Raw genomic sequence first — 27,139 nt, forward strand, 5'->3', positions numbered from 1 at the left:
TTGGGTCTGTTGTGTTTCCAGCAGGGATCTAGGGTTTGTTTTCTAAATTATTATTATATTTTATTATTATATATTATAATCATATAATTATGTTATATAATTATATCATGTGATATTATGTTAATGTTGTGTTATTATTATGCCTTTGAAATTATTTTTATACATCACACATTAAGTACCTGTGCATAAGGCACTGTTCTCAATATGTAAATACATATGCATGTGCACATTTGTGTGTGTGTATGTATCCCTATCTCATGGTGCTTAAATGCTGTTACAAAATTTTTCATGACCTTCAATATTATATCTTGACTTTAAATAGCACAAGGCGGGGGGGCAGGAACTTATAAATTGACCATGCATAAAATTTTGCCCTTTTGTCTTCATACCATTTGTGTTATTTTGTTGTTGTTGTTCACTTGTTTTAGTCATCTCTAACTCTTCTTGACTCCATTTGGGATTTTCCTTGACAAAGGTCCTGGAATGGTTTGTCTTTTCCCTTTTCAGCTCATTTTACAGATGAGGAAACTGAGGCAAACAGGGTCTATTGACTTGCCCAGAGGCTCCCAGCTAATAACTGGCTGGAGCTGGATTTGAACTCAGAACTTTCCTACCCCAGGCCTGGCACTCTCATTGTGTCACCTCACTGCCCTTTTTCATGTTCATTTAACAAGGATTTATTGGGTACCTGTTTTTTGCCTAGGCCATGGCAGAGTAGAGGAGTATGTGCAGAAGAAACAGAAGTCCAGATCACCATCCTCAAGGAGATTAGGAAAAACAATATGAACCCAGCTAACTGATCAGTCACTCAGTCAATAACTTTTTTAAGTGGCTCCTATGTTTCTGGCACTGAGTTTAGTGACATGGGTTAAGATACAACAGATACCAAAGTCATATTAGGGAGTTCTGGAGTTTGGCCAGAGTTAGGGAGTTTATGGATTTGAATTATTATTAGGGAGTTTGGATCTGGGTTCAAGTCCTGCCTTTGATGCTAGGAATCTGTGTGACTGAGATGTTAAATTCAAACAGTGAAGCAGTCCCTGCTCCCTAAGAACTTACAGGGCAGACAGCAAGTACACATATAAATATACACAGCAAAAACAGAAAGTCAGTATATACTAAGGAGTTAAATACAAGTTGCTTGGGAGAGATGGCCTTAGAAAATGAGGGGAATTAGGAAAAACATTCATGCAGAAAATAGTGCTTGAATTGTTTCATAAAAGAGAAGAAGATTCAGGAATATATCTGGAGGATGTGAATTGAGAGCAGGTGGGATAATCAGGAAGAATTAATTGCACATCAAATACTGTTGTCCAGTCTTAACAGCAAAGAGGGATGAGAGCTAGAGTGCTCATAGAGGGCAGAGAATTTGAGTCAAGAACTGGAGGAGTTAGAACATAGTGTGACAGGTATTAGGGAATAGTGAGAAGTACAAGTGGGGCTGGCCGTCTGGATCCAGTTATAGAAGTCAAGTTGAACTTTTGATGCAGTAAAAAATCTTCATCTTTGCAGGTGACTTTAGACGTAATCTTTTGATGTGCTATATCTGCAGCTATCAAAGTCACATCAGGGCAAGGAATGCTGGATCTGAATTTAAATCCCACCTTTGATATTTGTAACCTATGTGATCCTTAGTAAATCACTTAACTGCCCCAGGCCCCACTTTGCATATATGTAAAAATGAGGGAGTTGAACTAGGTGGTCTTTAAGGTCTTTTCTAACTCCAGATGTGTGCTTAACAGGATCCTAAAGATAAAGATAGCCTTAGCTGCTTTTTTTTATTCTGTCTTCATCTCCTGCTATACTGTCCAACTAAATGGAATTGAAAGAAGAATGATTATATTTTTCTATCAGCTTGAGTATCCACCAATTGTAACTTTTAAAAAATTGTTTTCCCCCAATTCCCCTCCAAAAAACAAAACTCATGGAAAATAATGTTTTCATTTGTTCTTTATTTTCTTTTCCCTTAAACTAATTGTGTGAGATGTCTCTTTCTCCATCTCTGTTTCTTTGTCTCTCAGTTTCTCTCCTTCCCCCCCTTACCTCCCTCCTCCTACATCTTTATATTTGTTTATAACATCTGTAGGTTGTGCTAACCTGCTGATTCATTCTGTACCACATCATGTTTTGTCTTTAAAGGAGGAGATGCAGCTGACTTCCAGGGGCACCGTTCTGTACACTACCCACTCCCACTGACTATGAATCTGGTGGCTTTTCATCATTATTTTTTATTAGAGTATTTAAAATGTCTCCGTGGGCTGGTGAGCAATCCCTGGTCTCTTTATGGCATTCTTCCTTTTTCCTCTCATCTCTTTCTTTTCTGTTTCTTCTTTCTGCCTGAACCTTTTTCTCCCTTCTTTTTTTTCTCTCTTAATCTCTATAAATTAAAGGTCTTCAGTGAAGACCTTGGCCAGCTTTTCTTTCCTCTGCTAGTTCTCCTGTTCTACCCTTTTTCATTTTCCTTCCCCTGAGCTATCCTATAGCTCAGTGATTCTCAAAGGACTCCAAGGAGTCCTGGGACATGTCTGAAACCCTTTGAGAGGAAGGGCCTACAAATTCAACATTAGTTTTTATTTCTAATATGCTAAATATCTATACAAATAACCAACATAAAAAATTTGTACATATCCTCAGTAATCTTTAATAGTATGATGATACTAAGGACAAAAGTTTGAGATCCACTGCTACAGCATACACCTTCCAATACCTATAAGCTTTGAAAAAATTTTTACAATCTCAAACTGCCTTATAAATGGAAGGGACCCTAAAACAGAATCCTTAGCTATTTTTGTGTCATCCCTTTGGTAATCGGGAGCCTCAGTTTTCTTTGAATAATGTTTTTAAATGCATTTTAAATACATGTTTTGTATTCATCCTCTTTTCCCCAGTCACATAGAAGTCTTCTTGGGGGAAGACCCTCATCACCTCACCACTGATCTTTTGCAATTTGGTCTCCATGTCTCCCATCCTCTTAAAGTCCTTGCTCCACTCAGTTGCCAAAATAATTTTTCTAAACTTTATATCTGACTAGGTCACTTCATTGCTCAGTGACCTCCAGTGACTCCCTATTACCTCTAGAATCCAATATAAAATCCTGAAGCATTCTTCATAACCTGGTCCCTTTCCTGCATTTTAATTATTGGAAATTATTCCATTTCCTCTACATAGTTTACTATATATCAACACCTACCTTCTTGCTAGACATATTTCCCACACATACATCTCCATCTCCCTACTTTGGACATTATCCTTAACGACCCCCGTACTTGGAATATTCTCTTTGCTCAGATCTGCTTCCAGATTTCCCTGACCTCCTTCAGTTCCAATCTCACTTCCTAGAAGAGGCCTCTTTGGGTCCCTTCCCACATTTTTTAGTACCTTTTCTCTGAGGCCACCTCACATTTACACTGGATGTATCTTGCCTGTACATAATTCTTCATTTCCTCTCCCAAGGCATAGAGAGGATTATTTATATCTATAGGACAGAATTAAGTATATTGAATTGAAATTGCAGAGGGAGAGATTTCATTTTATAAAAAGGAGAATCTTGATCAGAAGTGGAACTCTCCAGGAGTAGAATGGCCTCCCTCTGGAGTTAGTGATTTTCTGAACACTGGAGACAGAAGTTAGATAAGACAGAAATGGACAGGAATGTTTAGACCTGGATTGGAGTCTGACCTCTGGAGTTTTGGTTTTTTTTTTTACTAATAATGACAGTAGTAATAATAACTTTTATAGAGCAAGATGCTGTACTAAGCATTTTACACTTATCACATTTGGTCTCACAGCAGACCTCTTGAGGTAGGCACAATTACTATCACCATTTTACAATTACAATACACAATTTTACAAGACAAAGAAAATTAGCGATTTGCTCAAAATTTTACAGCTAGTATATGAGTCTGGATTTGGACTCAGATCTTTCTAACTCCAGGTTTAGCACTCTATTTTTCCTCTGCCCTACTTAGCTGCCCCTCTCCCCATTAGTTTTTAAGATTCTGTAATTCTTTATAAAAGATCTCAGCATTTTAAGTAGTACACTGAGATTTAGAAGGTCTGGGATTCAAATAGTGTTTTTTTTTTTTTTTTCCAAATACACATACAAAGATAGTTTTCAACATTCATCCTGGTAAAATCCTGTGTTCTAAATGTTTCTCCCCTCCCTACCCACCTTCTCCCTCTCCTAACGGTAAATAATCCAATATTAAGTTAAACAAGGGTAATTCTTCTAAACATATTTTCACATTTATCATGCTGCACAGGAAAAATCAGATCAAAAAGGGAGAAATGAGAAGAAAGCAACAGGCAAATGAATAACAACAACAACAAAAAATAATGTGCTATGATCCACATGCAGTCTCCATAGTTCTCTCTGGATCTGGATGTCTCTTTTCATTAAAAGTCTAATGGAATTGCCTTGAATCACCTCATTTTTGAAAAGAGCCAAGTCCATCACAGTCTATCCCATAAAATCTTCGTATTGCTGTATACAGTGTTCTCTTGGTTCTGCTCACTGCATTTAGCATCAGTTCATTTAAATCTTTCCAGGCTTTTCTGAAATCAGCCTGCTCTTCATTTCTTATAGAGAAATAATGTTCTATTTCATTCATATATCGTAACTTATTCAGCCATTCTCCAACTGATGGGCATCCACTCAGTTTTCAGTTTTTGGCCACTACAAACAGGGCTGCCACAAACAATTTTGAACATGTGGGTCTCTTTCCCTCCTTTAAGATCTCTTTGGGATATAAACCCAGGAGAAACATTGGTGGGTCAAAGGATATGTACAGTTTGATTGCTTTTTGGGCATAATTTCAAATTGTTCTCCAGAATGATTGAATCCATTCACAATTCCGCACCAGCAATGTTTTAGTAGTCCAAGTTTTCCCACATCCCCTCCAACATTATCTTTTCCTGTCACCTTAGCCAATCTGAAAGATGTGAAATGGTACTTCAAAGTTCTCTTAATTTGCATTTCTCTAATCAATAGTAATTTAAAGCATTTTTTTAATTTGACTAGAAATAGCTTTAATTTCATCATCTGAAAATTTTCCATATCCTTTAACCATTTATCAATTGGGGAATGACTTGTTTTTTATAAATTTGAGTCAATTCTCTATATACATTTTGGAAATGAAATATCAGAACCCTTGGATGTGAAAATTTATTTCCATTTTTCTGCTTCTCTTCTAATCTTGGCTTCATTGCTTTTGTTTGTACATAATCAGGATTCCCACTTTGGATTTCATGGTGTTCTCTAGTTCTTCTTTGGCTAAAAATGCCTCTTCCACAGATCTGAGAAAGTTAGACTTGTTCTCCTAATTTGCTTCTAGTATCACCTTTTATGTCTAAATCATGAACCCATTTCAAACTTAACTTGGTATATAGGGTGTTAGGTATTGGTCAGCGCCTAATTTCTGCCATATTGATTTCCAGTTTTCTGTCAAATATTAATTCCTTGTTCCAGAAGCTGGAGTCTTTGGGTTTATCAAACAGTAGGTCACTATAGTCATTGACTATGTGCCTTGTGAACCTAACCTATTCTGCCGATCCACTACTCTGTTTTTTAGCCAGTATCAAATGATGTTGATGACTGCTGCTTTATAATACAGTTTTAGATATGGTATAGCTAGGCCACCTTAATTAGCATTTTTTCCCACTAATTCCTTTGAAATTCTTGACCTTTTGTTCTTCCAGATGAATTTTGTTACTATTTTTTCTTGTTCTGTAATTTCATAGCAATTTTATTGGTATGGTACTGAATAAATAGATTAATTTAGGTAGAATTGACCTTTTTATTTTATTAGCTTGGCCTAGCCATGAGCACTTGATATTCTTCCAATTGTTTAGATCTGACCTTATTTATGTGAGTATTTTGCAATTGTGTTCACATAGTACCTGGCTTTGGTTTGGCAGATAGATGCCCAAATTTTTACACTATCTACAGTTATTTTAAATGAAATTTCTTTTTCTATTTCTTGTTGCTGGACTTTGTTGGTTACATAGAAGATTATACTTTTCAGAAAATTTAAGACGCTGTGCTTTGTCAGCTTAAGGAACTCCTAGGAAGGAAATTCTCTCCACCTATTTGATCCCATCTAGGACTTACTAGATGACACCTACTGAATTTCTTGAGGCACTTAGAAATTAAATGTTTTGCTCAGGATTACCAAACTAATAGATGTGTAACAGGTAGAATTTGAATCCAGGATCCAATATTACCTACCAGCCACCTCTAAGTAAAATTAAATCATGTGTTTTATTGAGGAATTTACTGAAGTACAAGTCCTGGTCTTTCTGAATGTGTTTGCTTCTTAAATTTTTTTTAAATTTGTGAAGCCCTACACTTAATATGATTTCTTAATAAATCCTTGTTCTTCTCCTGTCCCCTTTCCTGGCCTTTTCTGAATTTTTTTTTCCCCTGCCTTCTTGACATGTAATTAATAATAGTCACAGAAAGCAATACAATCCTGGAAGCACGTAAGGTGTTGGCATAAAAAATAAAATGGTAATGTGAAAAAAAAAAATCACTTTTGTGGGTTTAGGATTAGGAGGTGGCCCTCTCTGGCTTTGGACAGGGTAATTAACTGCTTATTTTGTTCATCTGTAAAGTGAGGTTCCAGAAAATGCTGATGCAGGCCAGAGAGCAGCAATGGGTCACTCCCTGACTTGTGAAGGAAAAACTTCCTCTTTAGAGAAAGGTGACTTGGTACCCACTTGGGAAAGGTGGCCTGCCAAGCTTGGCCCAGAGGAGGAGAATAGCAAGTAAAGGTGTATTGGACTGTGAGTAATTTGGAGTGAACTAAAGCCATTTTTCAATGGCCAATTTGAACCAAAAAATCTATCAGATACAATTTCAGTCTCTTGTTTTCTTTATTGAATTCTTTTTTTTTTCTTTGTGAATACTAAAATGCTGGATATTTTTTCTGCAGGATGAACAATTAAAGTCACATGAAACCAAGCTCAAGCAGATTTCCACAGAATTGGCTGAGCATCGTTCTTACCCACCTGACAAGAAAGTCAAAGCTAAGGAAATTGATGAGTACAAACTGAAAGACCACTACCTGGAATTTGAGGTATGGCTGGATCATTGCACCTGTCCAAGAGACTAAACTGTCTATCTGTCCCTTCCTTGTCCTCTTCCCTCTCCCTTTCTTCCTCTTTTTTTCTGTCTCTCTTCCTTTTTCCATCCCTCTCTTTTTCTCCATGGAGTTTATCGGTTTAGGGAACTATATTTTCATTGTGCTATATATTCATAAGCAGATACTACATATACATAAAATGTTTATTACAAAATATATAGCTTCAGAAGAAAAAAGCAGGTTGCCATGATGAAAGTCAGAATCCGCACTTGACTCTAGTTTCCCCAGCAAGTAATTGGTCAACTCCATATAGCTCAATTCTTGACATGCTGGGGTTTTTAATATTTGATTCAAAACACAGACCAGGTGTCAGGAAGCATCCCTTACCTGGAAACTATTTATAAACTACTTGTCTGAGTGATGGGAAGGTGAGGGATAGAGTTCTTATATCTCTTCCCTAGGAAAATCAATCTTAGGAGGTGTCAGAGATGAGTACAAGATTTCTAGGGCTCAGAATTGCAAAATATCAGTGTTGCAAAGTTTTTAGAATTTTTGTGACTCTAGAGAAAAACGATTGTGGTACGTGAAAAAAAAATAGTAGCTTTAGAATTAAAAGGGCTGGGGTGAAATCCTATCTATAATGTTCACTACCTTGGTCAAACTTCCCTGAGCCTATTTCTTCATTCTGTAAAAGGTAAAGGAAACTACTACCCATACAAATGAGCAAATATTTTCCAATCGGTATTCTTAAGGATATTGTTATTTACTCAGGGTCACATAGCCAATCCTTATTTAGAATAGGAATTGAAATCTAGCTTCTGACTGCAAAGTCATTTCTGTCTTCTATGTATCCTGCTACTCATTAAGCTTTAAGTTTATTCCTATTAAATATCACGTTCTGGATCCTAACTCCCTCATCCATTGTTTTAGCCATCTTTATATCAGATTGGGTAATCATGTTGTTGATAACCTTTATCGGAGTCATTGATAGCATGGTAGAAATGGCACAGGACCAAGCATCAGTCTCTGGGATACTCCACCAGAGACCTCTTCTCTTACTGAATCTGATTCCAGGCATTTAGTCAATTTTGAATTTGTCTTTGCTTCTCTCTATGTCCCATACCGATGTGGTCAGTCCCTTACCACATTGATCATTTTCTTGATGCTCTCTGAACTTGAATCATTCCTTTCCAGTTTGAAAAGTCATTCACTGGTGATATGTGACAGAAGGACTAATGCAGTAGTTCCCTCGGACAGCTTTGTCAACTAGCATTTCCATTCTGTCTTCAGGTAATTATGTATCAAGACAGAAAAAGGTCTATCTTTACCCTCCAGATATTCAGGAACGCCCTTGTCATCACACAGTGCCCTTGACCATTCATTGGTTCATTCTTTTGGCAAAGTCTGGGATTTGTGAAAGAATGAAAATCCCCAAAGTTCGGCAGTTCTCTTGCTTGCCCTAGGAGAAGAGGAGTTCACTAAAAGCAGTCACAGTTCTTCACACTTCCAAAGGGGCTTTTGGCCACTCCACTTGATTTCACACATGTTAATTAACTTTTGCAACACTTCCCAGCACTCAGTTCACCTTCAGCTTTTGATTCAAATGGATCACAGTTTTTCCCCAGGTTGCCATAAATGACTGAGACTACCCAAAGAACAATTGTTAGTTAATACTGATTCTCAGGAATGGAAATGCAAAAGGGTTCAGTATTTTAGCTCCTAGAAATTGACTTCACTTAAATCCTGTTATTTTTTCTAAAACCTTCTTAAATTTTTTATCTTGTCAGTCCTTATAATTTTTATTGTTATATTTGAATATCTTCTATTAATTGCAATCAAACTCCTCAAGATATTGTAATAGATCTATGATGTTAATATAATTACAAACTAAACTCTCAGGATCATAGAGGATTTTAGAAACAAAAAGAAGCAGGAGTTCAACTCCCTTAGATGTAGATGAGGAAATTAAGACCTAAAAAATGGAACATCCTGCTTAAGGCTACAAAGATGGTAATAGTTGAGTCAAGATTCCAACTAGACTCCTGATTCCAAACAAAATACCTTTCTACTCACTTGCATTTTCTTACCCCATGTTCTGCAAAGAATTTGCAGGGGTGTTTCCCACTTTTCCCTGGTGGTATGTTTCTAGAAGGCTAATTGGGATATGGAGTTCTATAATGTGAATTTTACTGCTAATCTGTATTGACATTCCTGGAGGAAGCAATATGGTGTAATGGGGAAAAAAAGCATTGAATTTGACGTTCAGAGATCTAAGGTTAAGTCCAAATTTTCCCGGAGAATCAGTAAGATCAAAGCAAAGGCCAATCATTGCTAGGTTCCTATTAGTGTGAACAATGAGTCCCCTGAAATGACCAAGTTAGTTGATATATAGTGAGGATTTTCATTGTGTTGGAGCCACTTAACCTTATTTTATATTTATAACTTCTAATAGTTTCAGTTCAACTACTTCTGGGGATTTGTTATTATTTGCAATAAGTGAAAGCTGGCTTCATTCAGTTCAGCTTTCTCCTTTGTTAAAATGAAACATCTTTCTGGCCTTTTGCATTTAGCTACTCTTTTTGTTCTTTGGCAAGGCTAGACCTGATAAAATTGCACCAAGAGGGGTCATATTGGAACCAGTGAAAGTAAACAGTGAGAGTAGACTGATGATTTTCCCTTATAGCCCTATCCCATTTTTGTTGGGAAGTTTTTCCTTAAGTCTGAATGAATAACATCAAATGAGATAACATATAAATTATTGTGTGTATTCTGAATGTTCAAGTATTCAGTATGCAAATGTGAGCTAACTTCCTCAACATTATTGTTATTAAAACTGCCTTTCTACCCCTTTCCTTTTGGTGCCCTGACGTTTCTTCTCTTTGGGGTAAAAAAATGAAACTAATTCCTTCTTCACCATATGTACTTAACAGTAACTACTTCATAGAGCTGCCAGGTGGATGAGATGAGATGAATGAATGCAGATAAAACTTGTTGGGAATGTGAAATACACTGTGCTATATGAATGTAAGCTGTTTCTATAACAGATAATTTCACTGAAGTTCTCCTCTGTTGCCATTTAAGATGCCAGGCTGATTCCCTTCTACCTGACTCACCCATTAGCAATTTTAATTTGAGCTAGGGGGGCCCTCTAAGAAGAATGAGATGCTGTACTTTACAAGCATCCTTTCCTGAGTGGCTTTATAGTAAGTAGGCTGCCATGCCCCTGAAACAGAGAAATGCACAAGTGGACAGTTTCCCTACCAGAATCAACATTGTAGAATACCGTTATGGTGTTCAAGATACCAAGAGAAACAGGTTGTGTGCAAAAGATTGTGCTTATTTCTGTTTCAAGGCCTGGCAGACCTAATAAAAAAGACTTCTTAGGCCACTTTATGTAAGTGCAGAGGCTACAGTGATAGCAGAACAGACAGTAAGTCAAGAGGAGCTCCCAAATGCACAATAGGTCCAGGACAGGATGGTCTTTTGTCTCCACTCCATAGCCCTAGTGCACAGAAAGAAGCCTAAATACTTGGAAAGGATTTTTTATATATCAAGGCCCATCTGTTTATTTTACGTTTGCAGAAATTAAATCCTAGAGATAAGGAATACATTACCTGAGCTAGAGTTATGGCAAATCACAGATAATAATTGCTTTAAATCTTCCAATCTGTAATTCTTTATAGTTTTTTATTTTAAAATTTATTTTATTTTATTTTTAAATTTTATTTTATTTATTTTATTTTAAAATTTATTTTAAAAATATTAATAATGCTACTTTTAAACAACAAAAGTACTTAAAAATTGTTTTATAGAGCTGGGGAAAAAAATAAAATTCCTCTAGAATTCCAAGAGAATCAATGGGGGGAAAAAGGTGAAAGAAGGTGGCCTAGCATATTAGATTTCAAATTTTATTACAAAGAAGTAATAATCAAACGAATTTGGTACTGGCTAAGAAATAGATGGGTGAATTAGTGGCATAGATTAGGTATACCATACAGAGCAGTAAATGATTGTAGTAATTTAGTGTTTGATGATCATAGTAATCTAGTGTTTGATAAACCAAAAGATCCAGATTTTTGAGACAAGCAATCACTATTTGACAAAAATTGATTTAAAAAAAAAAAAAAAAAAGTGGACTCAGGCACTTAAAAACTCCCTGGCTGTGGCAAGTCAGTTAATAGCCAATTGCCTCAGCAAAATAAAAAGTGGAAGGCAATTTGGAAGAAATTAAATATAGACCAACATCTTACACCCTATACTGGAATAAGGTCAAAATGGGTACATATTTTAGACATAAAAGATATCTATAATAAGCAAATTAGGGGAGCAAGGAATATTTCTCCTGTCAGATTTATGGATAAGAGGAAAAATTATGACCAAATAAGAGAGCTTCATGAGAAATAATAAGAATAATTTTGATTATTTCAAATTAAAAGGGTTTTGCACAAACAAAACCAATGCAACCAAGGTGAAAAAGAAAGCAAGAAACAGGGGAGGAGGAATTACAAGTTTCTCTAATAAAGGCCTCATTTCTCCAAATATATAGAGAACTGAGTCAAATTTATAATAATGAGTCATTTTCCAATTGATAAATGGTCAAAGAATATGAATAGGCAGTTTTTAGAAGAAATCAGAGCTTATCTATAGTTATATAAAAATACTCTAAAACATAAGGGAAATGCAAATTAAAATAATTCTGAGGTGCCATTTCATATGTTAGATTGACTAATATGACAGAAAAGGAAAATGACAAAGAGAGGATGTGGGAAAATTGGTGTGTACTTTTGGCAGAGTTGTGAACTAATCCAACTATTCTGGAGATCAATAATGTGCATACCTTTTGACCCAACAATACCACTACTAGGTCTGTATCCTAAAAAGATCAAAGGAAAAGGAAAAAGACCTATATGTATAAAACTTTTGATGGCTGTTTTTGTGGTGGCAAAGAATTGGAAACTGAGGGCATGCCTTTTAATGACTAAACAAGTTGTGGTATATGATTATTAGGCAATTTTTTGTGCTATAAGAAATGAAAATGAGAAAAATGCAAAAAAATGAGGAGGAGGATGAAAAAGAAAGTGGGAAAACTTATATGAATGAGCCAATGAAAAGTAAAGTGAACAGAACCAAGAAAACATTGTACACATTAACAGCAATGTTATAATGACTTCCTGCAAATGATTTGGCTTTTCTTAGTAAAACCATGATCCAAGAAAACTCTGAAAGACTCATGATAAAAAATGTCACGTATTTCTAAAGAAAGAACTGATGGAGTCTGAATGCAAATTAAAGCTTAATCTTTTTCATTTTATTTTCTTACTGTGATCTGGCTAACATGGAAATATGCTTTCATGATTTCATATTTATAATTAATATTACATTTCTTGCCTTCACAGTGAGCAGAGAAGGGATGAAAGGGAGAGAAAATCCCAGATTAAAAAAAAACTTTTTTTAATCTTTCAAATAAATGACAGGTTAAAAAAAACGGGGGGAAAAACACTCCTTTAGATAATACTTTACTTTTTTAAAAAAATTAAATGCTTTATTAAAAACTATTATTAATGCAAATATCTAAATTTACTTAGTAGCATTTGAACTATTAACTTCAGCACATAGTTTTTCAGTTATGAAAACTGTCAGCTCACAATAGAAATTTTTTATCTACCCATTTGTGTTCACTTTTCTTTCATTATGGTTATAATTAGGTTAGATTGTTGTTCTGTCTGTTCTTTATTTCATTTTGAACCATTCTCAGATTTTTTGGGGGGATGTCATCCTCATATTTATGAGGTCTTAAATTGTGCTGTAGTAGTTTATTACATGTTAAGTACTTTTTTGGGGGGGGGAGAAGGGAGTTACAATTATATAAAATGCTGCTATGAAAATCTTTAAATCAATAGCTCTTTTTTATCTGTTTTTGATGACATTTTCAAGATGCATTCCCAAGGTAGAATTAATGAATCAAAAGGAAGGAGTATCTTTTGTAAATTTTGCTGCTTCTTGCCAGGTTTCTTTAAAAGAATTGTACCAGTTTTCAGTTCCAGGAATAGTGAGTGAATGAATGTAGAGATTTATGGGGTTTTTTTTCCCCCCTTCAGAAATGCTTGTAATTTTTTTTATCCCCAGGTAAAGAAGAAAAACTATCATTTTAGTATAATAATGAATTGTTAATAATAACCTCAGTGGTCATCCTGCCATAAAATTCTTAAAATTACAATAATAATATATAATAGCTCCCATCTCTAGAATATTTTGCAGTTTGCAGGAATTGTATATACATAAGCTGAAATTTGCCTGAGATCACACTCATTTCATAGGGGACAGAGCCAGCATTCAGCATCATGAAATAAATACCAGCTTTATTCATTCATTCATCCAGTCAGTAATTGTCATCAGTTGTTCTTTCAACAATTGTATTACACAACTGCATAATGTGTAATTACAAAAATGTGCAAGGCATTATGCAGAGCACTGGAAGAAATTCAAAGGTAAATCTTCATAAAAATTCACTATACTCGCTATGCCTTCTAGACCTGACTGTGAATACTGTCAGAAGAGAAAGCAAAGAAAATGTCTTTTTGTCTAGGTTTTTTTAAAAAATGGAACAGTTTCATGCAAAGCAGTATTCTTACTCTAACAGGGCTGTTTGACAAATCCAGCAGAGAGAACTCTTATGGTCTGTCACAGTGTCAATTTTGCCTTAAAAAATTGAGATGGCTACCTATGTATGTGATGTAAGAAAATAAGATCTGGTAATAGCCTCACCCTCTTTTATTAAAAAAAAAAAATAGGTACTCAATTAGTGCTCACCAACATTTGTAATAATAGCATTTGTAGGACTGAAAACAGAAGGGGACATCAGAAATCACCTAATTCACCCTACAGTGCTATTAGCGTGACTGATTATGAGGGATGGGCCAAAGGGAAGAGTCAGTGATAATTCGAGATTGGGAATTTGTATGACTGAAAGGAAATTAGTGAAAACTAATAATTTACTTAAAGATCCTTCTTTATTCATGCTATGACCATCCCAATTCGATTCTTCTTCACTTCTTGCCTGAACTATTGCAGTGGCTTTTTGCTGGGTCTCTCTATATAGTCTTTCCTTTCTCTAAACCATTCTCCATATGACTGCCAAGTTATATGTCTGATATTGTCACTCCTTGCTCAAGAATCTTCTGTGGTTCCCCATTGCCTCTAGGAAAAGACAAGTTTTTTTATCTGGTATTTAAAGCCCTTTGCAATCTGGCTCTTGCCTGCATTGCCAAGCTGATCACATTTTACTTCCCTTCATCTGCTGTAGCGAAATTGCTCTGCTTATTAATTCTTTATATGAGGCATTACATTGTGAAAGTCTATGCCTAGAAGACACTCTGTCTTCCTCTCCTCCCTGCCTCTTAGAACCCATAACTCCTTTTAAAACTTAGTTTGAAAGCTATCTTCTTCAAGTGTACTTCTGGTTCCCCCAGTTGTAAAATTATTCCCATCTGACAGAGAAAAGGTATCATTCAGTAATTTTTGTGTCCAAACACATCCAAACCTTTGTTACCCCATTTAATTGGCAAAGATATTGAAATGGTTTGCCATTTCCTCTTCTAGGTTATTGTACTTGAGAGAAACAGGGTTAAGTGGCTTGCCCAAAGTCACACAGCTAATAAGTGTCTGAGACTGGATTTGACCTCAAGAAGATGAGGCTTCCTGACTCTGGACCCAGCAGCCTGTCTACTGCACTACCTAGCTGTCCCTGAGATAGAGCGATATGGTAGAAAGAATTTTGTTCTAATTCTGGCCCAGCCACAAGTTTGGTGACCTAGCACCATAGCACTATTCCTCTCTCAAATTCTCTATCTTTGTCTGTAAAAAGGAAGGGATTAGATCAGATGATTGCTAGTGTCCCCTTGAGCTCTAAAATCTTATTATTCTATAAAACATATATTGATTGCCATATAAAAAATAGTGAGAAAACCTTCAAAAAGTGCCACAGAATCTTGGTTACAGACACTATTGTAACCATTAAGAAATATGGTGACGATTTGAGGAGAGGTGAAAAACATAGATATTGATATAATTGAAACTTGTTAATACCAAAGAATTAACTACATTACAGAGGAAGACCCATGGAGATACACCCGGCTCCTTTATCAGCAGCAGCACCATTAGGGAGGTCACAGAATATATTGGTGGTTTGGGAGGCTTGAGGGGAGGGCCTGGGGAGTGGTTCAAGTCCAAAAAACCATGATTAAAAAGGCAATCACCTCATCTCTTCTAGGCGATAGAACCACCTGCCTTTTAAGCTGTATAAAAATGACTTGAGCCATGGGTATTTTACATGTGAAAATGAGAAAGGTGATACAACGGCTCAGAATGGAAGAGTTTTCCGTAGGTTGTGTGCAAGGAGCTCGTTCTCTCTAGGCTTTCCTGGGCATGGGGATGTCATGGCAGTGTTTCCTATTCTTACTACACGGATGGAGGCTCTGACTTCTTTGGGTGGGCAGGTCTGAGAGGGATGTTGAAGAAGAAGCCGAGACAGTTTGGGTGCTCTAGGGAATCTTTGCTGTGAGGAAGATGTGCATGTCATCTGAAATAGTCTGTACAGCTGGAAGGCACCTGCTGTCCTGTGGCTTGGAGTGGAAGCTGTTAGCTAACAATAAATACTGTTGATTACCCTAAACACAATAAAATAACCAATTTACAAATACCAGGTGGCTGAATTGTCTATACATTTTTGTTTGTTTGTTTATAGCAAATTCTCTGGGGTTTTTTGTGGCCATTCTTGTGCCATGGAATAACCGAATTTCTTATTTTATACCATCTTGTGTCCATTTCAACAATATTTTAAAAGCACTTACTTACATTTAAAGCACTAAAGCTATTACATAAAAAAATGTAATATTCTCAGCCCTCAAAGAACTTGCCTAATACTGGGGAGATACAACATGTATGCAGATGTGATATAATGTAAATAAATTTCCATTTATGTAATGGTCATAAGTGATCACATCTTTAAATGGAGCTATGTGACGTTAATCTCAGCACCATACCAAATTCCATGAGGTTTAGAGATCGCTAGAACTTTGCTATCATTACCTTTATCTTAGAAGTTTTGAGAAAAAAAAATATGAATTACTTATGTATTTCCTAATAGAAATATAGGGACAGGGAAAATGTTGTTTACTCTATGAAAAGTTAGTAATAAGCATCCTAGAGAAAGTCATATATCCAACCCTGCAGCCCAACGCCCTCTCTTTTTTACAAAGCCCATTACAAAAGTAATTGTGTGTGTAGGTCTAAAGGAGATGCTGAATGCTATAATTCTGAGAAAGGCCAAGGAGGCCGTAGGCCAGCCCTGCTTTCAGAATTTAACTCCCAGTTGAAAATCGATAGGATTTCTTACATTGCATTTGGTATCACATAAAGAAAAAAAGGATTTAAGAAACCGAATTGTAATCTGCAGATAAATACCTATGCATCTGAAGGAAAAGGGAACCTAGCGACAACATTTCTTCTACCAGTTCTGAATGAAATAAGTAAGGCTGGCCCTTTGTGTAGTCAGAGTAGGCAGCCACTTTTATACTATGACTGGAAGGTCACTAAAGTTTCTTCCTACTCAAAAAAATCCCTACTGACCAACTTGCCACATACTGTAAACTCTTATCATTTGTGTTATGGCACTGTTTCTCTACAAAGGACCTATAAAAATGTAAGTGAAATAAGGAGGCAAGATATTGTGAGAGTCATGAGACCTGAGTTCAAATCGCAGTTCTGTCCCTAATTTTCTGGGGGAAGCAACTTTTCCCCATCTGACACCTATGGCTTTGAAATCAGTGATATCTGAAATGGATGCACAAGTTAAATCTCACTAATATGAGAAAGAAATTAACTCCTGACTTGTTATGTGGGATTCCTTTGATCAGGCTTTGTAACTGTCAACGTTAAATTATTATCTTCACTAATTCAGACTCTTAGAGAGAAAGGACCTCATAAACAATCCAGTTTCATCCCTATCTTAAGCAGGAATTTCTATTATAGCATTCCTAACAGAAGACCATAACAAACTGGGCTTAAGGACATTCAGGGGAATCCATTCCACTTTTGTATAATTTTGATGGTCATGCATCTGAGATCTCTCAATCACTTCTGCCTCTGTTCTTCCTCTGAGGCAAAAAAAGTCCAATATTTTTCCCACATCACATACCCCTGTTTTTTTCTCCTTTAGACTAAACATCCTTTAAATGATCCTTGTAATACTTAGTCTTCAATACTCTCACCATCCTATTTGTTTTTTTTTTCAGGAAGCTCTCTAGTTCTTCAGGTGGCACTAAAATGTGGCACTCAAAAGAACAAAAGCAAGGGTTCTTAATTTTTGTGTGTAGTATAGATTCCTTTGCCAGCCAGAGAAAGCCATCTCAGAATGATATTTTTTAAATATATAAAGAATACTACATTTCATTTAGCTGTTAGTAAGAATAAAGCGATACTTTTTTTTTTTCATTCAAATTCACTGACCTTCTCTCCCCCTCCCCCCGAAATCTATCATAGACTTAAAATTCCTGGCTATAGAGGTCCCTTATTTGGACATTACCTTAGCTTTTTGAATGATCAATTATTTCCCTGTTGAGTTTGATTCTACTAAAACCTTTACTTTACATAATATGGACGTTTTCAGACTGTTTCTCTCCCATCTTATATTTATATTTGTTTGCTTTTAAATTCAAGTGTAGAAATACTATATGATGATCAATTCTGATGGATCTGGCCAGCTTCAGCAATGAGATGAACCAAATCAGTTCCAATGGAGCAGTAATGAACTGAACCAGCTATACTCAGTGACAAAACTCTGGGAGATGGCTAAGAACCATTACATTGAATTCCCAATCCCTATATTTTTGCCTGACTGCATTTTTTTTTCCTTCAAAGGCTAATTGTACAATATTTCAGAGTCTGATTCTTTTTGTACAGCAAAATAATGATTTGGACATGTATACTTATTTTGTATTTAACTTGTACTTTAATATATTTAACATGTATTGGTCATCCAGCCATCTAGGAGAGGAGGGGGTGGGGGGGAAGGAGGGGAAATTGGAACAAAAGGTTTGGGAATTGTCAATGCTGTAAAATTACCCATGCATATAACTCGTAAATAAAAAGCTATTAAAAATATTTAAATTAAAAAAAAAAAGAAAAGGGAAGACAGTGAAGTTAAAAGAGCCTTGATCAGTGTGCTGAAATAGTATTAATAACCTTTGAAGAACTGTAGAGAATGAAAAAAAAAATGATAGCTGAGTAATAAAGATGATCAAAGTTACTATTTTATTTAAAAAGGAAATGGGTAGATTCATTAAATTGTAAGCTGTTGGACTTCAATTATTGGGTAGGGTGGAAATCTAGAATGTATTATTAAGAGGTTGTTTGAGAGCTTTTAGCTAGGAAAAGAGTGATCACTATTAGCCAGTAAGGTCATGTCAAAGTAATCTAATTTTTGATAAGGTTAATAGAATGATAGATTGGGAAAATGCTATATAGCTTATCTAGATTTCAACAAGGCATTTGATGATATCTCTCATTTTTCCCCTGTTGACAAAATGGTAAGATATAAGCTACAAGATAGGAGATTTAAGTAAAATTGGAACTCTATGAATACTGAACAATTTCATTAATGGTACTTGTAGGAAAGTCTTTAATAGAGTAACACAGAGACTAATCTGTGGTTCTGTGTTATTTAACATTTTCATTAATGACTTGAATGAACCTATAGATTGCTATATAAATAAAAACATAAATTTAAATACAAAAAAATTCAAGTGTAGAATTTTATATCACATAACCAACTACAGAATGGTGTGTCAACATTCTATCTGGACTGCCTCATCTATTTTCTTAAGCATATTAGCTCCTTTTTGCCTATTTTCAAAAAGCCAAGCTGTATGTCAGGAACATGGATTTTGGCAAGTCATTTACTATATCTGACATGAGAAATAGAGATGTTTTTGTGAACTCAGGCACTGGAATTCTACATAGCAATATGTATCTTTACCAAAATTATTCAGTGGTTTTACATTGGAACCTGCTTTCAAAATGAAAATATATCTGAAAAGAGGAGAGAATAAAAACACCACAATGGTTCTTTGCTGTAACTGCTCTTAAAGCAGAATTCATTTTAAGAGTAGAAATTGATTTTGCCATAAGTTTTTGCCTGAAGTCCATGATGTAGTGTTTACCTGTTGTTCATCATTATGACTCAGATCTTAAGTGCCTAAGGTTCTCATTGGGCATCTCTATATTTAAGGCTGACTTTGGGCAATGTTTTGAAATAAAAGTGGCATGTCTTTGGTGTCCTTCTAATTTCCATATTTGTACCATTCTCCCTACCCTATTTGTACTGTTCTATCCCTCAGAAACTGTTCTATGTCCTATTTCTACAGAACTCTCAGAAAACTTATCAACCAATGCCAATTTGACTTTGTTTTTCACTGATAAAGCTGTTAACTTTAAATGGATATTCTGTCTTTCAGAGGTATTCCCAAAGACCAAAAATCTTTCAGGACTAAAGCATTAAATCTCTAACGATGGCATTTTAGGAACCATAAATGACTAATAGGAAAGGGATAGGAGTGGAGAGCCTATGGAACTGCTGAATTCCTACCCTGTATGTGGCGAAGCTGGGAATCAGCAGGACTTAGTCTTGGTCCTGAATCTGTGGTTCTTTATTACCAATTTGAGCACCATACTTTGGGGCATCCTTGATCTCATCACTGTGGGATTTCATCATCCATCAATAATCTCATTCTCTGTGATAATTTTTCATGCCTTTCCACAGATTCTGTGTAGAAGATCTACCAAATACACTAGAGGTTTACTGACATCTTTTAGTGCCTCCCAGATATCACTAAAATTCTATATGACCCACCCATCTTCTTTTCTGCTCATTTGTATAAGTGATATCTTTTTTATGATATTTGTCCTTTGGAAAAAATCATGGCATTTTCTGATTCACAGTCCTATAGAAGTGTGCCGAGAACAAATTGGAGTTACAGATAGAGGCTTTTGTGCTGGATAATTGCTGAAAACCCAGTTCAGTTTATGAAATAAAATGCAGTCTGCACAATCCAAGTCAATTCAATAAGCATTAATTTAGGTGTATGGGACATCTAGGTGGTACAGTAGATGAGTTCAGGATCTGGAGTTAGACTCATCTTTTTGAGTTCAAATTTAGCCTCAGACCCTTGCTAGCTGTGTGATGTATTTGCTTCCATTTCTTCATCTGTAAAATGATCCAGAGAAGAAAATGGCAAATCATACCAGTATCTTGCTAAGAAAATGGAGTCATGAGGCATCAGACCCAATTGAAAATGACTAAACAATAACAACAAGGCAGTGTACTAGACAATAAAGACAAAACTCAAATAATTTATAATGTAAAAAAAACCTTAAATTCTACTGTCTCTTATTATTTTACTTTTCATTCACTCAATTCTAAGAACAGACATTTATGATTGATCTAATTAACCCATTCAGTGGCAGCTCTCTTAGTTTGCATGGGATTCATTCTTTATTCGTTTTTGTCCTATGTGGATTTTGGGGATGATTATTCTTTACTAGCTGTAGATCTCATTTTGGAGACACTTTGGTGTTCCCATGCCTGATGCAATCAGCATGATGTCATCTGCAAATAACTTTTAGGAAAAGAAAGATAAAAAAGAAAAAGAGGAAACAGCATTGTACTATGGAAAGAATATTGATTTTAGACCAAAGGTTCTTAGCCTTTTTTGTGTGTGTCATAGTTCCCTTTGGGAGTCTAAAATCTGTAGACCCTTTCTCAGAAAATTTTGAAATGCATAAAATAAAGTACATAAGATTACAAAGGAAACCATTTATATTAAAACGCAATTAAAAAAGAAACATTTGAAAAATGTTGAAAGATCCCAAAGTTAAGAATTCTTACTCTAGAGTTATAGGATCAAGACTAAAAAACTGATCTCTGACACTACCTGTGTGACCTTGGGCAAGTAAGTCACATTAACTTCATTTAGTTTTCTCATCTGATAAATGTAAATATTGAACGAGCTGTCTTCTGAAGCACCTTCAGACTCTAAATTTATGATCTGATAGTCCTCTCTACCTCACTATCTATAGGGAATTCTTTTTCTTTTGGAATTTGTTCAGGATGTCCTCCACAACAGTGTGAAACATTTCTTGCAATTCTCAATCTTGATAATTAAAGAATTGAACAAAACAGTGGTAGCATCTATAAAGAAACCTTGGATGATCTTAACACCAACATTGACAAGTACTCGTTGAAAGAAAGACTTTAAGAAAGTACTTGTACAAGCTCAGTCAAATCATTTTGTACTCAATATTTCTCAGAAAAATGGGAGCCCGAGATTTGGTCTGCCATAAAAGAAAATCTCCTGTAAAAATACCTGTTTGTTCTTTTCAGTATTTTGTGAAGGAGGTTATTGAGACATGTATAAACTGTTCTTATGAAGATTTTATTCTAGAATACTTGTTTGGTTAATAATTGTAATTATTGGAAATCTTTCCCTCTTTAAAATATCTTGAAAATCTATCCATTAGCCCTTATTTTTTCTATGCATATTTATTTAGTTCTAGTTGTTCTTCCCAGTTTTGCCTTCTTAAATCACACTTACATTTTTTCCTATAATAATTATTCACACTTATATCATGAGTAAACAAAGTATCTTTGTGAGAGAAAGGCATTAGTAACATGCTGCATGATTATAACTGAAACAACGCTCTGATTCCTCCTGATCTCTTCATTGCTAGGTTTGGTGGGCTTTTCTCAGTTTTGTTCTTCTTGATTTCTATCCCTATGGCGTTTAGTACTGTTGCCACCTTCACCCTTCTTCTTAGATTTTCTTTCCTCCCTAGATTTTCATAACCACATTGTCTTGCCAAGCTTCCTTTTTTTTTTTTTTTGCTGACCTGATGGCCTTCCTTAACCAATTAATCTGGGCTCATGGATTTTTATTTATTTATTTATTGGAGGCAGGTAGATTTAAATGGTTTGTCCATAGTCACATAGCTAGTAAATGTATGTAGTGAGATTTAAACTCAGGTCCTCCTGACTCCAGGATCAGTTGCCATGGATTTCTTTTTAAGTTTAGTATAACTTTCTATCAATTACATATTTTAACTGACCACACAGTTCAGCCTCTCTCCCTTATCCTTGGTTCCTCTCTATTAATAGCTTAGAATCATCTTCTTTGCTGACTATTCTGAGAGCAGCAGATGTTAAACACCTGTACCAGCAGAATAAACCTTATTATTTCTAAGGATAGTGGGCCACTCTGTTCTGCTTCTGTAATTTCTTTTGTACCTGCCATAGTCATCTTCATCCGGATTTGATAGGGGAAGTAGGGACTTTTCAGGCAGCCCATTTTGGTAAGGCTACGGACCAAGAGCTAGTATTAAAATTGCTACTGAAACCATCTCTACTGAGATTGGGAGAGGAGAATATTTCTTCCATGAAATTTGCTAGATAGCCACAGACATAAATTCAAAATTAAATGTACAGTTTATTCAGAGAGCTGCTGTTGTTTTCTGAATGGGAAAGAAAATAAAAAAATTTTGAGATTTGACTTGTAAGCAGCTTAACCTTTAGGAAATTTGAATGTTTTTATTAAATTAAAATGTGTAAGGAAAGGATAAGAACTACACAACTGTATTTTCTGCATCATCCCACAAAATGCCAAGTAAAGATGATCTGCCACTGTAACTTGTATAAGCAAGGGTTTTTCAAGTCCTTTTTCTCTACTACACAAAGCCCCAGAAATACTTAGGCAGTCTGTCCATTTGGATAACTAAGAACCACTAGCTTTATTCTTATTTTGTTGCCAGATGGCTTTTTTTTTTTTTTAACATGCTTTGTTTTGAAAGGGAAGAAAAAAAGAAAAGGAAAAATTCCAGATATTTATTTTACATTTGATTTAGAGTAGGGACTGCAGGCAAACAAGAGAAGTTGGAATAATTCAAAATTGCCAGAGGAGTTTAATCGTCATTTGGGCTGCTACTTTATTTTTCATGTAACAAAGGTCAAAAAGACTGCTTTTTACCTCTGTGAAATTTTTTAAAGGTCTAAGGTTCAGGAAAAAATTTGATGGTTCCATCAAATACACTCACATTTACTTATGGATGTCATTAAACTCACTTTAAAAAAAAAAAACAACAAACATTTCCTTCTCCTTTTTCTTCATTGTGTTAAGCCTGTAACCATTTAACCTAATGCCTAAAAAGAAGATTCAAATGAGATGTAACACAAACTGCCACTTGTTAATCCTATTTGACAGTGCATTTTAGTCTCCATTCCTCCTGGGTGTAAAGAGTAGATGTTTGTGCTGCATATTTGAGGAGATAGTTGCCTTTCCCCCATTGGTTTATAAAATATTTATCAAGAATCTGTTTTGCCAAATAGACTTAGCACAGATTTGGAAAGGATACTCTTAATCTCAAGAAAGAAGTCTATGTCAATGAAAGATGAAAACTTGGAAGTAATTGAGTCATTAGTCAATTTTGTCTTTGGTTTCCTTTGGGACAGCTGGAGTGTAGGTGAAAGTATTACAGGAATGTGTCATACATTGGGAGAGAATTTAAAGCATAAAGCTTGCTGGTTAGGTAGAAAGAGAAAACTCTAATCAAATAAAGCAGTTTATATCTGGTAGACAGGAGAAGGAAGTAGGGAGTTAAGTATAAAGTTATATTTCACGATGGCAAGACCTTCGAGATTTTTTTTTTTTATGTATTTTTATTTTAGTTTTTTTTTTTTAGAATAAAAAGTACATTGACAAAATTCTTATTCCCCGTGTTAGTGCCTAAAGAAAAGCATTGAAGTTGCATTTACATTTGCTTCTACAAAGAGTAGGAAATGTTAAGGATCAGGAGTCAAATAAGAACTCAAGTAAACACATAGATCTAACCCTTCTGCCTGCCCTAAATCCTTATTAACAAAATATTTGGGTCTGAAAGGGATAAACAGCAGTATTTTTTTTTTTTTTTTTTTTTGGGATGTATAACATCACAGCTCTTAGTTTTGGGTGGAACCATATCCATCTTAGGATATCTTTCTGTCTTTTGTGCTTATTTCTCCATTCTGGGAGCACTCATATCGCTGTTGTGGGAGAATGGAGTCCCATATGAAAGGGCTGACTTTTTAGGGTTCCTTCATACCCTAGAATTCTCAGACTACAAAGAAATGAAGTTGACTTTTCTTTTAACTTATTATATGAATAATAACAACAACATAATAGGTCCTATTTCTAAAGTGCTTTTATGTTTACAGAGTGCTATGTTTAGGCATCCAAACAGTGTAATGAGATTGATTGTGCAAATGTGATTATCCTTATTTTTTCAAATGAGGAAATGGTTTCAAGGAAACTGAGTGATTTGTACTTGATCCACCTAGTGACCTTATTGGAATCAGTATTCAGAGCCATATCTTTTTGATGTCAAATCCAGCATTCTAAGTATTAAATGCCCCATACAAATGAGAAGTTTCTCCGTGTTGCTCAAGAAGCAGACCATATTACTTTATTAACAGATGTTGGAAAGAGAGAGCTAGCAGTATTCTCTCTGTCTGTGTTCTTGTTCTTATTTGGTGCTTTGGCTTGAGTATACAATTCTGTTAAGTAATGTGAGTGTGTATTTTTTGAACCCTGTCAGCCATCTGGCTTTCAATATTATTCTCAGACAAAGAGGGTTATCATTGTTATGGTTTATTATTTGTTGAGTGCCAAATGCAGACTTCATGCTGTTTTGAAATGACAAAAATAATGTTATCCACTGTATGGAGTTTAAACTCTAGGCACAGAATGCAAGGATTTATCTTAAGAGGGCCATCAGCCTGCTGTAATCACATTGCAGCAGAGACTTTAATTTTCCAATTATACCTTCGAATGATATAGGAGGAACTGACAGCAGTGCCGTCCCAGATACATAACCACTACTGAATGTTACCTTGAAACATACCCTTTTTGCTAAAAGGACACATTTGAAGACCATTCTCTACTCTATATCAGAAAGACACTAAGATGAGACATCATAAGAACTCCCGAGGGCTTACTTTATTATTAAGTTTAGGTAGGAGTAAAAACTCTCACTTGTTTTCCTACTACACATTTAGTACATGGGGGCCAAGGTAGTTCAACTGAATGGATTATTAACCTTGGGATTAGGAAAACCAGGTTTCTAAGCCTTCCCCCCCCCCCCCAGGTCACTTAATTTTTCTGTGCCCCCAAGCAACTCCCCAAAATACTTTACAGACCACAGAGGCAGCTTTCCTACTGGGGAAAGTCTTTATGCCAATAAAATCATGGATTTAAAACCACACCCAAAAAACCCCTATAAAAATGTATTTTGTTTTAAGATCTGAATGGGTCTTCAAGAACATCTCATGAAATAATTTTGGCCTCTGCACGGAGGAAAAAAAGGCAGTGGTAACAAAAGAAGTGTGTCTCAGTACCGTGGGTCTGCCCCATGTGTGTGTCAGGGGGGCCTCACCGGCACCCCGGGATATGAGCCCTGCCTGGAGAGCTCGGCCCTCTGCTGGGTGCCAGCCTTGGTGCCCAGGGAGGGCGTCAGCAGAGGCGGGAGGGGAGGGCACGGGAAGGCCGACAGGGGTGCTGCCCGCGGGGGAGCAGCCCTGGGCCTGGACAGGAGGCCGGGCCGCCGGAGTAGGAAGGAATCCGGCAGCGCCCACAAGCAGCAGGCGCATGGGGCGGTGCAGAGGAGCGGGCCGGTGGGTCCTGTGCCTCAGAAGCCTCTGCAGAGGTGACTGAGTGAGCCCGGGTGTGAACCTCGGTGACCGCTGGGCCCCTGACGCTGACGCAGAACCAGGCCCGTGTCTGAGCTCCCGGAACCTGAGGCTTCCCGTCCTTGAGAGCATGCTTGGTTGGTGGATCCTGAGTAGTGAGATATTGGGCCTTGCACGGCTTTATCTATTTGCCCTTTATCAACTCTTGGAATAATGGGCCCCAGAAGCGCACCCCCCACCAGTGGGACCCACAGGCGAGGAACCCGCCTTTTGTTTGGGGTGAGCCTCCTTCCAACCCTCATTCTAACCCTCATTCTGGTCACTCGGTGAACGAAGCCATGCTGGTCCTGTCTGTGCTGTGAGATGTCATGTACTTCAGATGTTTCCCCTTGGCCATTTTAGCTAAAAGAATCTTTTTTTTAAAGTGTGGAGGGGAACCGCAAGGGTAAATTCTTATAATTTTACAAATGTGTTGGAATTGGGTGAATGAGGAAAAAATGTCTGATAGAGAAGGATTTCTGAATGTTTTTACACACAGATATACACACGTTGATCCCTATGTTTGATGTTCAGCTATGAGTGTTCCCAAAAACGTAGACTCAGAACTTGCTTAGTCCAGCCTGCTCATTTTTTAAATAAGGAAACTGAGGTCCACAGAAGCCAACTGATTTAGATAGCAATTCAGGTATTGTGATTCCAAGTTTAATGCTCTCCATTTCCCCCCAGACCTTTTCAGGTCTTTATGGCTGGTACCAATGGAAGAGATGATCTTTACCCCATCTACTATATGCAACCTTGAGTTATGTAAGATAATGCGGTCCCTCTCACTGGACATCTTCAAACAGAAGATGCATCATTGTTTGTCATGAGTGAGGGGTTTTCTCCATTAAAATCTGGGTTGTGTCCAGAACCCTTCAGTTTCTGTAGGCACAATAGATGAAACAACCGGTTTAGAATTGAAAAGACTTAAGTTAAAATCTTGTAATGTTCTCTGGTTCAGTTTTCTTGGGGTCTCTGGGAGCAGCCTTCGTTTCACTTTAGTAACCACCAGAAGAGTAGCCAGGGGTTAAAGTCCAAATCCTTTATTGTCTCTTTGTCTGGGGCTGGGCAGCTTTCTGGAGAGCCTTTCTGTCTGGCCTTGGTCTTAGTGAGAGAAGTGCAGGAGGCCAGGCCAGCCACGAGGAATTGAATTTCTCCCGTTGGTTCTGAGAGCTTAAGCTCCTGCCTCCAGTCCTTTGTCTTCTCTGCCTCTCGGAATCTCTCAATCAACCTAGCTGAGGCTCCTAGTTTA

General features: G+C 36.4%; 1 protein-coding gene across 4 annotated transcripts in view; it reads left to right on the forward strand.

The window, feature by feature from the left end:
• Positions 1-27,139, forward strand: part of PSD3 (pleckstrin and Sec7 domain containing 3) — a 580,732-nt gene that overhangs the window by 547,852 nt on the left and 5,741 nt on the right. For all 4 annotated transcript variants that reach the window (XM_031950819.1, XM_031950820.1, XM_031950822.1 and 1 more), the window contains one exon: positions 6,933-7,076. In XM_031950819.1, the coding sequence (XP_031806679.1) occupies positions 6,933-7,076 (144 nt within the window). The remainder of the gene's footprint in view (positions 1-6,932; positions 7,077-27,139) is intronic.

Source organism: Sarcophilus harrisii, chromosome 2 (genome assembly GCF_902635505.1).
Source record: "Sarcophilus harrisii chromosome 2, mSarHar1.11, whole genome shotgun sequence".
In the NCBI taxonomy this organism is placed as follows: domain Eukaryota; kingdom Metazoa; phylum Chordata; class Mammalia; order Dasyuromorphia; family Dasyuridae; genus Sarcophilus; species Sarcophilus harrisii.